At 49.5% G+C, this 13,345-nt stretch overlaps 1 protein-coding gene and 1 long non-coding RNA gene across 6 annotated transcripts in view; one reads left to right on the forward strand and one right to left on the reverse strand.

Moving 5' to 3' along the window:
• NTRK3 (neurotrophic receptor tyrosine kinase 3) overlaps positions 1-13,345 on the reverse strand; it is a 391,080-nt gene that overhangs the window by 101,647 nt on the left and 276,088 nt on the right. The window contains exons 13-14 of one of the 5 annotated variants that reach the window (XM_082450915.1): positions 8,495-8,629; positions 4,836-6,953 (exon numbers count right to left, since the gene is read on the reverse strand). The exons of 3 other annotated variants lie outside the window; for them this stretch is intronic. In XM_082450915.1, the coding sequence (XP_082307041.1) occupies positions 6,835-6,953; positions 8,495-8,629 (254 nt within the window). In that variant the 3' untranslated portion in view covers positions 4,836-6,834. Of the gene's footprint in view, positions 1-4,835; positions 6,954-8,494; positions 8,630-13,345 lie in introns of those variants that run through there. One more of the 5 variants, XM_082450916.1, reaches the window with a different exon arrangement.
• Positions 1-13,345, forward strand: part of LOC309655590 — a 65,210-nt gene that overhangs the window by 9,362 nt on the left and 42,503 nt on the right. The window lies entirely within an intron of this gene.

Below are 13,345 nucleotides of genomic sequence, written 5' to 3' on the forward strand. Positions count from 1 at the left end.
CACAACCCTGGAACTCATACCTTTGCGCAGCCTCAACCCTTGGTCTTCAAACCTTCTCCATAGCCATGTGGGCCATTCTGATCCACCTTCCAAACTCTCAGACAGCGCCTGACATCGCTCTTAGACAGGGTGTGAAGGGAGAATTGCTCTTTCCCTCTCAGAAAAGCCAAGCTCCGTTCTTCCTGCCTTATGCCGCATGCCCCTCCCTCCACTCTCAGTCAAATCAAAGTCAGGTTCATGGACATCAGAGAGGCCTTAAGCGGCTCCTATTTGCAGAGGGTCGTGGGAAGACACGTGATCCTGAGAAGCCCAGGGCTGCCTCTGGTCTGAGTAGGAAGCTCACGCATCCCCTGTTTTCCAGGCTTGAAAGTCTCACCAAAGCCCTCAGTCAGGATTTCTCTACAGCTCGGCTCTTCCCTGGGAACTTGGAAATCCTGCCTTTCTCCTCTACCCAAGTAGTTCCATATTCCTTCCCAAACTGGACCCGCATGGACCTGGCCTTGCCTTTGGCACAGAATCTGAGCCATCAGCATCCTGTGTCCCTCTAGGATCTGTGCTTCTCAGAGATCCTCCTGCCTTTCTTGTTTCTTTCTTGCTCGGGAGCCGAACAGGCTGTAGTCAAAGGCTAACCCCAATATCTCCCTCACTCTCCCCAGTTCTCACCATGCCCCACCCCCAAACCTGCAGACTATCTGAGCAACGCATCCGCCTCCAGCTGGAAGGCAAAGGGGGTGGGGAAGGAAGAGCTACTGCTCTCAGGTACACACCCAGGAGGGGACAGGGTCCTGATGGAAAGAGACGAAAAGGCAGCGAGCTCTTCGGCCTCATCACCCACCCAATCTCCTCCCTGAGCAAGCAGAGCTTAAGTCCCAGGGGCAAACTGGGGTCACTTTATCGAAGGAGGAATTGGGATTAAAATCCTACCCTCAGAATCCTGATGAAATTTCCAAACCACATGCAAAAGCAGACGAGAAACTTGATCTCTTGCCAGCAAGAGATCTTCAACTCACTTTGGGTTCAAGGAGGGTGGAAGGAGGCTTATTTAGCTCTGGGATATATGATTAGATCTTGGCTGAGGTTTTCTTGAGAGGTGAGCAGGGCGGGTGGGGGGGGTGGGTATGGGATTTCTAAAGGCAAAATGCAGAACCAGAGCTATCCAAGGCAACTGAGGCCACAGGCCGCTTCGCCTGCGTCCCCAGCAGTACAGTGGGGATGTCAGGGGTGGGGCAAAGCTAGGGGTGCGGGGGAGTAGAGCTTCAGGCCTCCTGGAAAATTCGGATGCAGACCAGATTCCCCTGAAGCTCCCACCCTCCTCGCTGCCCCGTCGCCTCCTCCGCTGTCACACTGAAAAGTTTTCCCTCTGTCCTTCCTAAAGGAGCCTCAGAGCAGCCAGCAACTCTTCACCCTCAAGCCTCCCCGTCTGTCCCTCACTGCTACCCTCACCTTGCTCTCCATTTCAGAGTCACTCTGGCGGCCACCTGTGAGTGTAGCCGGAGCTCCGAGTCGGTAAACACTGAAGGAACATAGGCCCTCTGCCTAATCCGCATCTGGCGCGGTCCAGGAAGCTACACACAATGAAGTCACCCTGCATTGATCTGCCGGCTCCCGTGCTGTCTCCACCGCATCAAACCCTCCCTGGCGTCTAGCTCCTGTATCTGAGACGCTTGAGCCTCTGCTCAGGCCTGGCCTTGACCTGCAGGAGCTGGGCGGAGCCAAGGGAAGTGTCATGGCCCAGCACTAGGCTGAGGTCACACCTGCGGCTGGGGAGGGGGAGGATGTGGCGACTGGGAGCTCGGCTACAGAAAAGAATTCCCACATAAGAAGGGAGAGACAGGGTAGCCCAGAGCCCAGCTTCTTGGCTTCCAAATTGAAGATGCTTGGCATCTGCTCTTTCCCTGGGTGAGAAGCACATGGCCGAGATTCTGCACACCAGGAGGTCTTTGAGGAAGGGTGAAGAAAGTTCAGATGGGGGTGCAGAAGTCAGGCAAGGATCTTCCTTCCGCTACCTTCCCGCCTGAAGCTGCTCACGCTTGCCCAGACCTGGGCAGCCTCACCTACCAACTTGAGGATCAGGTGTGTCTCAGCCAACAAGTCCTTCTTGACATCAAAGATGCCACCCTTGTCTGTTTGGGGATCTCACCAACTGAAAACCAGATGATTCATCTTAGATGTAAGAACAACCACACTTTCAGGCATCAAGGGTTGCTAAATGCTAGAATGGGTGAAGAAGGAGCCTGGCAGATGTTCTTTTCAAAATCACCCTGTTCGGGTGTTTCCAGGAGGAAGTTAGGGATAGCATCTAGCCCCAAAGACCCCTGAAGGACTTCATCTAGGGAGTCAGGGGGAGGCTATGATTGTGGAGACCCCAGGGCTGCAGCTTTCCAGGAGCAGAAGATGGGCTGCTCTGTGGGGGCAGCTGAACAGCCAAGAGCACCAGGAGGTCAAAGAGACCCCATGTCAGTCCTGGCTCTGCCACTCACAGCTGTGAAAACCTGGCCTAGTGATTACTAACTCTTTCTGAGCTTCAGCTTCCTCATGGGTCAGATGTGCCTGGCTCTGAATAGGTGCTTCGTAAGTTCAACATAATGATTGTTACTAATGCTCCCCAGGAAAGCCCATTCTTTGGAGCTTGGCAACCAGTTCCAGGATCTGGCCACACAACCCTAATGAAAGACTCAGGTCCTCTCCAGAGCATGTCCCTGGAAGGCCCTACAACTGAGTTGACCACAGTCCTACAGCTTCTTAAGGGTACAGTGAGTTCCCCACTCTCTGAGCTTCAGGGAATAGGGTTCAGAACCAGGGCCCCTCAATCACTCCTTCCAGAATGAAGATCCAGAGAACACATGGCAAGCACGCTGGGTTCATGGATTGAACCTTTGCCACGAAATCCCCTAGGACCAAAATGTAAGCTCAAGTCCAAGAAAGCCACTGTGAAATCCTGTGGGTGAGATTCCAAACACAGAGCTACAGGTCTTGTTGGTCCCCTGAGCCTCCCTGCCTGAAGCCAGTCCAAGCCAGCATCCTTGGTGGGCTGAGTTCCACTCTCCAGGCCTCCCCTGTGCCAGCTCTGATGCCCCAGAGCCTCTAACGTTGGGGTAGATGCCATGGGACTTCAGGGCCCAGCAGGAAAGCATGGGAAACAGAGTCCTGGACACTCAACACAGCTGCCCAGTCTCAGCCAGTCCTCATTTCCTCCCGGCAACTTTTTCATGCTTCCCTGCCATCTGCCATGGTCTCTTCTGCTGCTTTAGACCTTCTCAGCGCTCTTAGATGTTCTCACTTGCAGCACAAGGCCTTGCCTTACACTTTATAGGCAAAATAGAAGCCACCAGACAAGAACTCTCTCACTCCCCTGCCCACCCCAAACCTCTAAACCCTCATCTTTTCCTCTTCCTCCTGCTGCACCAGGAGAGCTCTCCCTCCATGCGGCTGGTCCTTCCTCCAGAGGATGGGTGCTTTTCTTTCCCATCTTCCCAGGGGCCGTTTCTATTCATCATCTTTTCTCCCATGCATTGGCAGGCTCTACGCATCCTGATAAAACAAAACTTAAATATCTCTAGTTATTAATAATGAAATTCTCCCTAGAATCCATGCAGCCTGATGGTCCCAAAGACAGTCTCAACCCTTGGGCCATCCCTGGTCCAATCCTGGAACCCTTGAGAACAGGAGAATGTGGAGCTGGGGCAACCCCTTACCCAGGCCACTCTATAGAAAAGGAGCTTCCATTGGGGGTGAGGTGAGGTGAGGGCTCAAACCAAGCTAGACTTAAATAAGAGATTGAGTAAGGGTAAGTAGAAAAAGCACCAACCTAGTCGAATCAATCCCTGTTGGACTTCCACCTTGAGCTCACCCACCTTACTTCTGCATGCCTCATCTTTACTTCCTAAGTAAGAAGCCCCAAAAAAGCCTACTGAGACCAAGGGAAGGGTCAAAATCTTCCCAGCCCCCGACCTCCTCTCTTGTTCCAAATCTCCTACATACAAAGTCCCTTCCTCCTAAAAGGAAGACACTGTAAGTTACAGAAGGCATTTTGACCCTTCTAGCTGGGTCAGGGCCCAGGAACCAAGGGCAGACAGATACAGCCAGCTCATCTAAGCATTTTAGCCTCAGTAGGACCCCAGGACTCTTCTGCCTCTCCTTTTCTGGTAGCCCACATGAGACCTGACATGAGAGTTTGGCCTACCTTAGTGTGTATGTGTCTGGGGTGGGGAGGGGCAGGGGCTGGTCTCTGGATGATCGGCAGGTTGGCCTGCAAGCCCAGACCCCCCGTCTTCCTCTGGGCAAGGTCACTTCCCCAAGATCCATAAGGGAGATATAAAACCACTCCAACCAAGGGAAAAATTACATTGGCTTACTGGTACACCAAAGATAAAGGATCCCTCAACCCCACTCCCAGACCCCCTTACACATCAGCTCTGAAGAAAGAATCTCCATAAGCCTTGGCTGTTTGGACAGTAGAAGAGTCTCCAGCCACCAAGGAGACAAGGGTCTCAGTAACCTGAGTTGTATCTGAAAGAGTCAGGTTTGAACCTGGCTTCTGTCTCTTGTGCTGTGTGACCCTGAGTGAACCATTCAACTCTCTGTGCCTCTAATTCTTTCTCAGTAAGATGAGGAAACACTTCACTGTATAGACTCAGCCTGTATCTGAAGGGGTCTCAGTGAAAGCAACCAATGGAACAGACTGTAAAATCCTTTGCAAACAGGACTTGGCTAAGAAACTTCTTTAAAAGAGTAATAGTAAAATAGGGGGGAATTAAAAAACAGGGTAGCCTGAAATTTCTATGTATCTTTAATATTCTTTGCAAAATTGCCAAATAAGAGGTCTGATCCAGTCATTTCATTAGAAAATAAAGTGTTTATTAAGAAACTATACACTGAACACTCCTATATGTCTCTGTGGAAACACAACGCCCCATGGTCATAGCACAAGGTGAGGAAAATGGCAGAATAAAAGATGCTGGGATGGATGGAGCCTGGGAGGCTGGAAATGAGGTAATGATTTACAATAATTAAAAGACATCATCCTCAAGCTTACTCCTTAAAGCCACACTCAGGAGGGGGCCCTGGCCCAAAGGGTCGGCAGGACACAATGGGGAACAGCCAGACATGAAGCAATGGGGAGCAGGATGGCGGGGAGCTTGGGGGGGCTAAATAAACACACTTCTAGGCCCTGGAGAGAACCTGAATCCCCGTGTGATACTCTGAACATTCAGGTGCCCGGGAAGCCACCCCAGATACTGGGCAAGAACTTGGAAAGCTCTGCATTTTTAAAGCCCATGGAGGTGTCTGCAGAATCAGGCTGGGAACCCGACGTGAAGAACCACCAGCCACAGGACTCAGGACCTAAAGCCCTAAGTGGGAATCCTAACCCCCAGGGAGATTTCCCAAGGCAGAGGATCTATTATCTATTACTGTACATCATCACTCCAAAACTTAGTGGGTTAAAACCACCACCATTTTGTCCTATGAGCTCCCCATGGTTGGCCACCTCTTCCATGCTCCACCCCCAAGGGGGCAGCCTGTGCTGACCCCCTACAACGGAGGCACCATGGGGTGGGGGGGGGAACTAGGCCAAGCCCGAAGTCCACTCAGCCAACATGGCAGCAAATCTGGGAGAGGTTCAGGCCCTACAACTGTACCTTTCTTATTGAAGCAGGGGGAAAAGCATCCCTTTCCCTCTCCCCAGTGGATCAAGTTGAAAATCGGGGAAACGAACCTCCCTCTTTGGGAGAGGGTGGCCATGGAGTAAGGCATGAGTCAAAGCAAGCAAAGTAAACACATATATTGACCAGAGAACGGGATGACACTTCCATTGGAGCCATGAGAGGGGCTGGAGGAGGCCAATTTTTACTTCTCTTCCCCTTCAGTTCATCTTGGCCTTGAAATGGTGATTCCATTGGGTGCCAAAAGTTCTCAGAGTCAAGAATAAGTAAAAGTGGGGGAAGAGAGCCAATCCCGGGATCATGGAACAGCAGGAAGGGCCTTGGTCCCTGATTCCCTTGGTCCCTTGTGGTCCTAGCAGGATGCCCAATTCACAGGCAAGACCTCCTGCAGCCAAAGCTTGTCGGAACTGCAGATCTAGGGGCCAAGAAGGAGCCCTGGAGAAATCCTCTTCTCCAAGGAGTTTTCTAATACCACTCACTGTGAGCCGTTCCAGAGAGAAGAGGAAGTAGGGGGAAAGTGTGTCCAAAAAAAAGGTATGGTTTTCTCCACCAAAAAATATATATATATATAGAAAATGATTGGTTTCCATTCTTTCCTCTGAGACCTAATCTGGTGCCAATACTTGGGCCTGGCTCCCTCTCCTCTCACCGCGCCGTCTCCACCTCTGCTTAGATGTTCTTCCCCACGGGAGGCTGCAGGGCGACGAGGTCACTAAGAGGATGGCCTGGTATCCTAGGGAGAGCCAGGGAGACCCCACGCTTCCAAGCGGGGAAAGTGAGGCCGGAGCACGGCTGGACTTCATCAGGCTTTCTCGTGGTGGTTGGGTTGTTTGTGGAAAGCAAGAGAATGGCTAGTGTGTTTAAGAGATGGTTCCTGGTGCACAGGTTTTTAATTCTCTTTATTGGCTCTTAAGATGATGGCAGGAGCTGCCTTGGAGGCCAGAAAAAAAAGGAGCACAGTGATGATTGGAGGGAAAGGGCAACCCTGCCAGTGGCGGATGGGGGCAAACACCCGTCTTGGTGGTGATAAAGGATGCAGGGGCACCGGCGGCTTGTGTAGTTTCTACTTAGCTTCCCCGGATCCAAACAGAACCATGCCTAGAGCTTCCAACCTCTCAGAGGACCCAGCCTACCAAGGTGACATCAAAACAGGGAGGCTTAAAAGGAGTTTTTAAAAGCCATGACGTCCTTTGCTGAAATAAACATTGACATCCTCAACATAGATGCCATGGTTAAGAGGCTTGGAATGTCCGGGAAGGCTTATTGGATTCAACATAATTTCTCTGAAACCTATAAAACACAAAAACAAAAAAACAGAAAAACAGAAAAAGCAAAATAAAGTAAAAACCAAAACCCCCAAAGAAGATCAAAACTAGAAGGGGAAACACAGAGGGAGCCTGAAAGGTAGGGGGAAGAACTGGAGATACGGGATACGGATACAGATATATTGGGAACAGCCAAATGAATTCTCAGCAAAAGGGAAGGATAGGAGGAGGGGATTAACTTAAAACCAAGCATGGTCAGAGAAACTGGAAACACTCCACTTTTGCTGCAGCCTCCACTGGACCGAGGAAGGGACGTGAGCAAAACGTTTGGGGGCTTGGCCTTGGATTGTCCTGGAAGAGGAGGGGAGGGGCAGCCTCATCTAAGTAGGAGGAGGCCCTGACGATGAGCTTGAGAGGGAGGTGGGAACAGGGCATAATCGCTAGGGTGCCTGGGGGGCAAAGGGGTGGGAGGAGATTGCTCTCCAGACCTTACATTCTTAAGGGATACCTGAGGGCCATTTCTAATCCTAGGAGCTGGGATAATGTGAACCACCTTTGACTGCACCAGGTTGGGGGCACTGTACATCCAAGACTATAAACTCCTTCTCCTTCACTTTTTCCTCTCATTTCACCCAGTCAGTGCAATGATGGCTGATCTCTCAGCCCTCCCATAATTCCAAGCCTCGTAGGGGATGGAATACCCTGGAGGAGTAGCATTGGTGGCCATCAAGCCACGGGCAGCCTCAAGCAAGGAGGGCTTCCATGCTAGCTCAGCTCCTCTCTGGCCCACACTGCCATGGACGGAATTAGGATGTCCAGAGACGTTGGGTGTTCCTGATCAAATCTCCAGAAGGAGGTTTTACAGTCAACCCCGGATTAAAATAATGTCTATAAAGTAAGTGTGTGGGTGTTTACGTGCATGTGCAGACAAGATAGGAGTAAGCCAGTCTTTTTAGGAAAGCTGTGTGCAGGTATGTGAAGAGCGTAATGGGCAGCTAGACGTTGAGGCTATCACGGGGAGAGATCGAGTTGGTAGCACTGAGACTTTCCCCTCCTCATTCTGAGGACATATTACGATCAAAACAGAGTTGAGTCATCTTGGATGCTGGGTGCCCTCCTTCTGCAGGGAGCGGGGTTAGATTGTGGAGATGGAGGAAAGTTCCTCACCGATGAGGTCATGTTTAGAGGGAGACTTGGTTTCAACTTGAGATGTTTCTGTGCTAGCATCACTGTGCTAACCCAGGACAAGGGCTCTCTTGGGTCTGAGGCAGAGGGAAGGCAGGCCATTGGTCTAGAGGGTCTGTGACTCCATTGTTTCTCTCCAGGCCATGGTCCCTCTCTCACTTGTCCCAGATGCCTCACCTAGGCCCTGTGAAGTATCCTGGCCTGGAAGAGTTCCCTCACCTAAGGGATTTTAGTACCAATCCCACACTAGGCACCTAGTCATCCCTGAATCCTCTGGGACCTACAGAAACTTCATGAGGTCTTAAGATCTTAAGAATTAAAATTGGTGAGGGGGACAGGGGGTCTGTACTGCATACAAAGACGTCAAAGGAGGTAACTCACCATGTGACCTTGGGTAAGACACTTCCCCACTCTGGACCTCAGGTTCCTCATATATATAGTGAGTTGATGGGACTAGATGATCTCTATTGTCCTTCAAGTTTAATATCCCATGATTGTCTATGTTTGAAAAGACCCCTGGCAGAAGAGGCAGACATGGGGGAATTAATGGTCAGTATTGAGCCCCATGTGCAAAGACATGGGGAAGTATTTTTCTTAAGTGCACAAGGCCAGAAACAGAAATCCAGGTGTTCCCAGCTCCTGTACTCACACTGCTTTACCTGTAGGGGCACCTGCTTTATTTTAGGCATAAAATCTAGATACATGGTCCTCTGAGTATCACACAGTGGCATTAAGGAACCGCATGAGGGGATCACCATAAACTCTGTCCAACCTTTCCCTACCATGCTTACCCACCCCCATCCCTCTTCTTGGGCCGGGGGAATCCTGAACTTGTGGCCATCACTGCTTTTGTCAATGCCATTTCCGGGGCTGGAAGGAAGATTTCTATGAACTGAGCTGATGATCCCACAGGTCTTGAGACCACCTTTTTGGCCCCTTCTCTCCTAGAAAAGAAATTCAGCTACTCTCCAAGAGGGAACAACATGACAAGGGGTAATGAAGAGGAGAAGAGACGGGGTGTTTGGCCCCTTGAAATCGTTCTTGCCTCAGTTAGGGCATAAACAGAACGACAAAAGCTGTTGGTTCCCTAGAGACCTGACAACTCTAAGTCCTATGAAAGAGGTATGATAGCTTGCGAGTGAAATCTCCCTTGAACGCCATGCAGTATCGTGGGCCCTGGAAGGCTCCATGTCGGATCCATTAAAGGCAGGGGCCAAGCCTCTGCCAAGGTCCCTGAAGCCACCTCCGTGAACATGAGCCTTTTCCCATATGAGCCGGGATCTGAAGTTTGTTTCCTCTGGAACTCTTTCCCAGATGGAGCCTTTCCAAGATTCTAAATGCTGTGGCCTTATAGCATAAGAGCACCGCTCCAAAATCCTCCATTCCTCCCCCTTTCACTCAGAACAACCCCAGATCAGGAAGGAAAAGGCATATGCTCGGGGGAGGGCAGGGGGGACAAGGACCACCATGGACCTGGACTGGGAAAGGGAGAGATGGCTGGAGGAAAGGCCAAAGAGGAGCAAATATACTTCTGAAGAAAGCCTCGCCCCCCAGTGGCCCATGGACCCTCACGTCTAACCTTTTCCTCCATCTGTCAACAGCTGTCCCCAGAGTCATCCAGCACAAAGCTACTCGTAGGCCCTCTGTAATTCAGAACAGAGCCTGGTCTTCAGGGACTGTCTAGGTGTATGTTTTCTGAGAAGCAAGCCAGAGACTCTGGGATCGTTTTGGGAAGGGAGGGAAGCTGGGAAGGAAGAGGCTAGGGGGTGCTAAGCACCCAGAGAATTGGATGAAAGCTTTCGGAGCCAATCCCATTGGGCCAAAAGCCAGTTAAATCTTCAAGGGCAAGTTCTTTAATATTCACTGCAGCAAGAGAAGGGCTGCCTTCTATGGCCGTGTAACACAAAGGATGGCCTAGACCTTCACACCTCTCTGTTTTTCTGACAATCTTGTAAATCCTAATCATCTCACCCTCTCTGGGGTTTCATCCCAGCCCCACTCTCTTGCTCTGGCCTTGGAAGTCTAGCGCTACCAGCTTTCCAGGCACCCACCAGTGAGAACTTCCCTTGCATCTTCTGTCTACACACTCATTTGACTTTGGATTCTCAAGGCCTCCCTTTCTGTCCCTGCTTCTTCCTTTTTGTTATCCGACATGGTAATTTTATTCCCTAACCCCATAAAGTGGGTTTGGGTTATGACCTTGATAAAAGGCCCAATACCAAATGGAGCCCTATTGGATTATTTCCCAGCATTCCCTCGTCAAATGTATTCATTCATCCTCTTAAAGTCGCTACATCGCAGAAACGCTTAGCATTTACATAGCATTGGCTGTGAGAAAGAGGAGGTTGATACACACAGGAGTCCTGGCACTGAGGTCATGGGTGGCTTAATCATAGGGAATCAGAGGCACAGAGCAGTTGAGATCCTTGTCCAGAGAGAGAGTGAGAGCAGGAGGGGTCCACAGGATAGATGTCAGGGTGGGGAGCCTGCGTTGTACCCCACCCCAGTCAGGGGGCATCCTAGCCACACCCTCTACACCATTCCCCAAGGGGTGAGAAGATGTGAAATGTCTTGAAGCATGCTGTGGGCAGGCATGGGCTAAAGAAGGGAGACTCAAGCAATGCCCGGCTATAACAGCCCTACCATCCAATGCATCACTGATCACCCTGGAATCCAAAGACCTGTATAAGCTAGTGATGGTGCCAGGCACTGCTTACAGATAATTCAGTATCTCTATTTTATTTTACTTTATTTGCTGCACCACGCAGCCTGCGGGATCTTAGTTCCCCGATCAGGGATTGAACCCAGGCCCTGGCAGTGGAAGAGCAGGGTCCTAACCACTGGACCACCAGGGAAGTCCCTCCAATATCTTTTAAAAGTTGATATTATTAACTCTATTTTACATGTGGGAAAACTAAGGCTCAGTAATATATATTTAAAAAAAAAAACCAAGTACACTTTGTGGCAGAGTCTGATATTGAACATTGAACCAAGTTTTTCATAACCTTAAACTCCTTATAATTAACTGCTTTGCAACATGGCTTCCATTTGTTGAAAATCAATGTACGGAAAAGGAGGCAGAAATGGAGGTCAAGGCCGCAGTGATGGGGACATTCTCCAGGGGAAGCAGGGCTTTACCTCCGGCTCCTTCTGCAAGGCCTGGCTGGAGGGCTAGAGTGTTCCTTCCTCACTAACAGCTTCCCTACCAGGGAGCCAAGCACCCCCCGTGCCCCGCCACTGCCCTCCTCCAGTAGATGCCCAGCCCAACCCTTTCCCACGCTGCCTCATTTTCTGCAAGTGTCAGCCAGCCACACCTACCACTTGGTTTGTATTAGGACCTACCAAGTAAAGAATCCCAAACTCTATCTAGACATTGACCCCTTCATTTTGATGTTACTTCTGGGAGTTCAGCTTAAGAAGGATGAAAAGTAAACCTGATGAAAGAGAGATAATCATGAATTTGTAGAGAAGAGCAATTATTCAGAACATAGTGACACCTAGAGCAAGAGTGTAGAATCTGAGAATCCTCCTGGGAGGCCAAGTATGGAGCCCAGAATTGCTCTCTCCCCAGCACTCTCCCCTTGGGTCACTATGTGAACAAGAAGTGACAGGAAAAGGTACATTACAGTAAAGAAAATGTCCCTCATAAATTTTGCTTGCTTCGTTTGCGGCCTGTATGGTGACCTCTCTAAGGTCATGGGAAGAAGGTCATCAAAGAGCCCCAGTGGTCCCGGGTGATGACTATTGTTACATGGTTCTGTACCTTTGTCTCCTGATGTGGCTATTGTTGTTCTCAATCTAAGTTCTTTCCTGCCATCAGATTCAGTAAAAAGATGGTGGCACTGAGCCACGTGGGTGAGACCCAAATGCCTAGACTTGCTGGCCACAAACTATCTTACTTAAAGCTCTCAGATCATTTCCTCTGTCATTCTGAGGTTGCAAACCTAACCAATGGGCCATCTGTGGCTCTGGGTTGTGTCTCATTTTAGCGTGCTTTTAAAAAAATTTTTGAATTAGTTGCCAACATCTAAAAGTTGGAAGATTTCACATTTAAAATATCCCTATTTCTAGCTTCCCTTAAAAATCCAAGAGTTCTGTCAATGTTGGGCCAGCATTTCTGCACAATGATAATCAGCTAGAGCAAAGTGGTGGCCATTCCATTTAGACAAGGCATGTGTTCTCTAATTCACCATATGCCACACCACTCCCTATTATCCTCCACCTGGTCCCTTCACTTATTTACAATCCCTGCATGGTTTATCTTAGCATTTGAGTTGAAAACTTTACAATAAACATAAAGCCAGCACTAGTGCATTAAAGACCAGGGAATGCCCTCTCAGCAAGCCTCACTGATTATACCTATAATGACCAAACTTATGCTTCCTCTGGTTATGGTTAAAAATGATACATAAGTGGCTGGAAACCTCCATCAGAGGGATAAACCTACCTCAGAAAGAGGAGATAGTTCAGGAATTGAACTGTATGGGTAAGAGGGCATTGTGTTCGGAAATCAGGTTCCCAAGAAGAAAACATGCTAGAGACCACTTATAATGCTACTGTTGCGTGAGAAGATGGTATTTTGGGTATTTGTACCATCAGCTGGCTATGCTTCCATTTTCCTTGACACATGTAAGGCACTTGACCAAAGGTTATCAATTGCCAGCTAGCAGGACTTTTCAATACAGCTGTTAAATGTCATGGGGTATGATTTGACTCAAAGTATTCCCATATCCTTACAACAACAAACATGCTACAAAGGCTTCTATAGGATATGCAAATGTACTTGGAACTGAAACGTCCCTCTTGTATATTTCATGGCTAAGACTGTTGAACTGAGATCCCCAGCTTCAGTACACAGCACCTTTTCCTGTAAAGTTGCCTCAATACTGCTGGGAAAATCAATGATGAGACTGCCCTGGTCCATGTGCAAAGCCTGGTTCCAGCTGTGCGCAGATGCTCTGAGGGAGGGGCTGCTGCTGAATGCAACCCAAATGTGAGTTAGCTCAGGGAATCATGCCAGGAGAAGTCACGGTGGGAGGGCATCCACACCTAGGTGAGATAAAAGGGCATGGAACACTGAGATTCTCAGACAAAAGCCAAAGGCTCTTCCCTGAAGGAATCTTGAAGGCTCTCCTGACTCTTCCCTGAGGAATACTGCAAGGCTTGCACTCAAAAGGAGGAGGAATGTACTTGGGGGCTTTGCTCTTGGTATCACTATTGTCCCAGCAATAA

Source organism: Balaenoptera physalus (genome assembly GCF_965194825.1).
Source record: "Balaenoptera physalus genome assembly, chromosome: 2".
Lineage (NCBI taxonomy): Eukaryota > Metazoa > Chordata > Mammalia > Artiodactyla > Balaenopteridae > Balaenoptera > Balaenoptera physalus.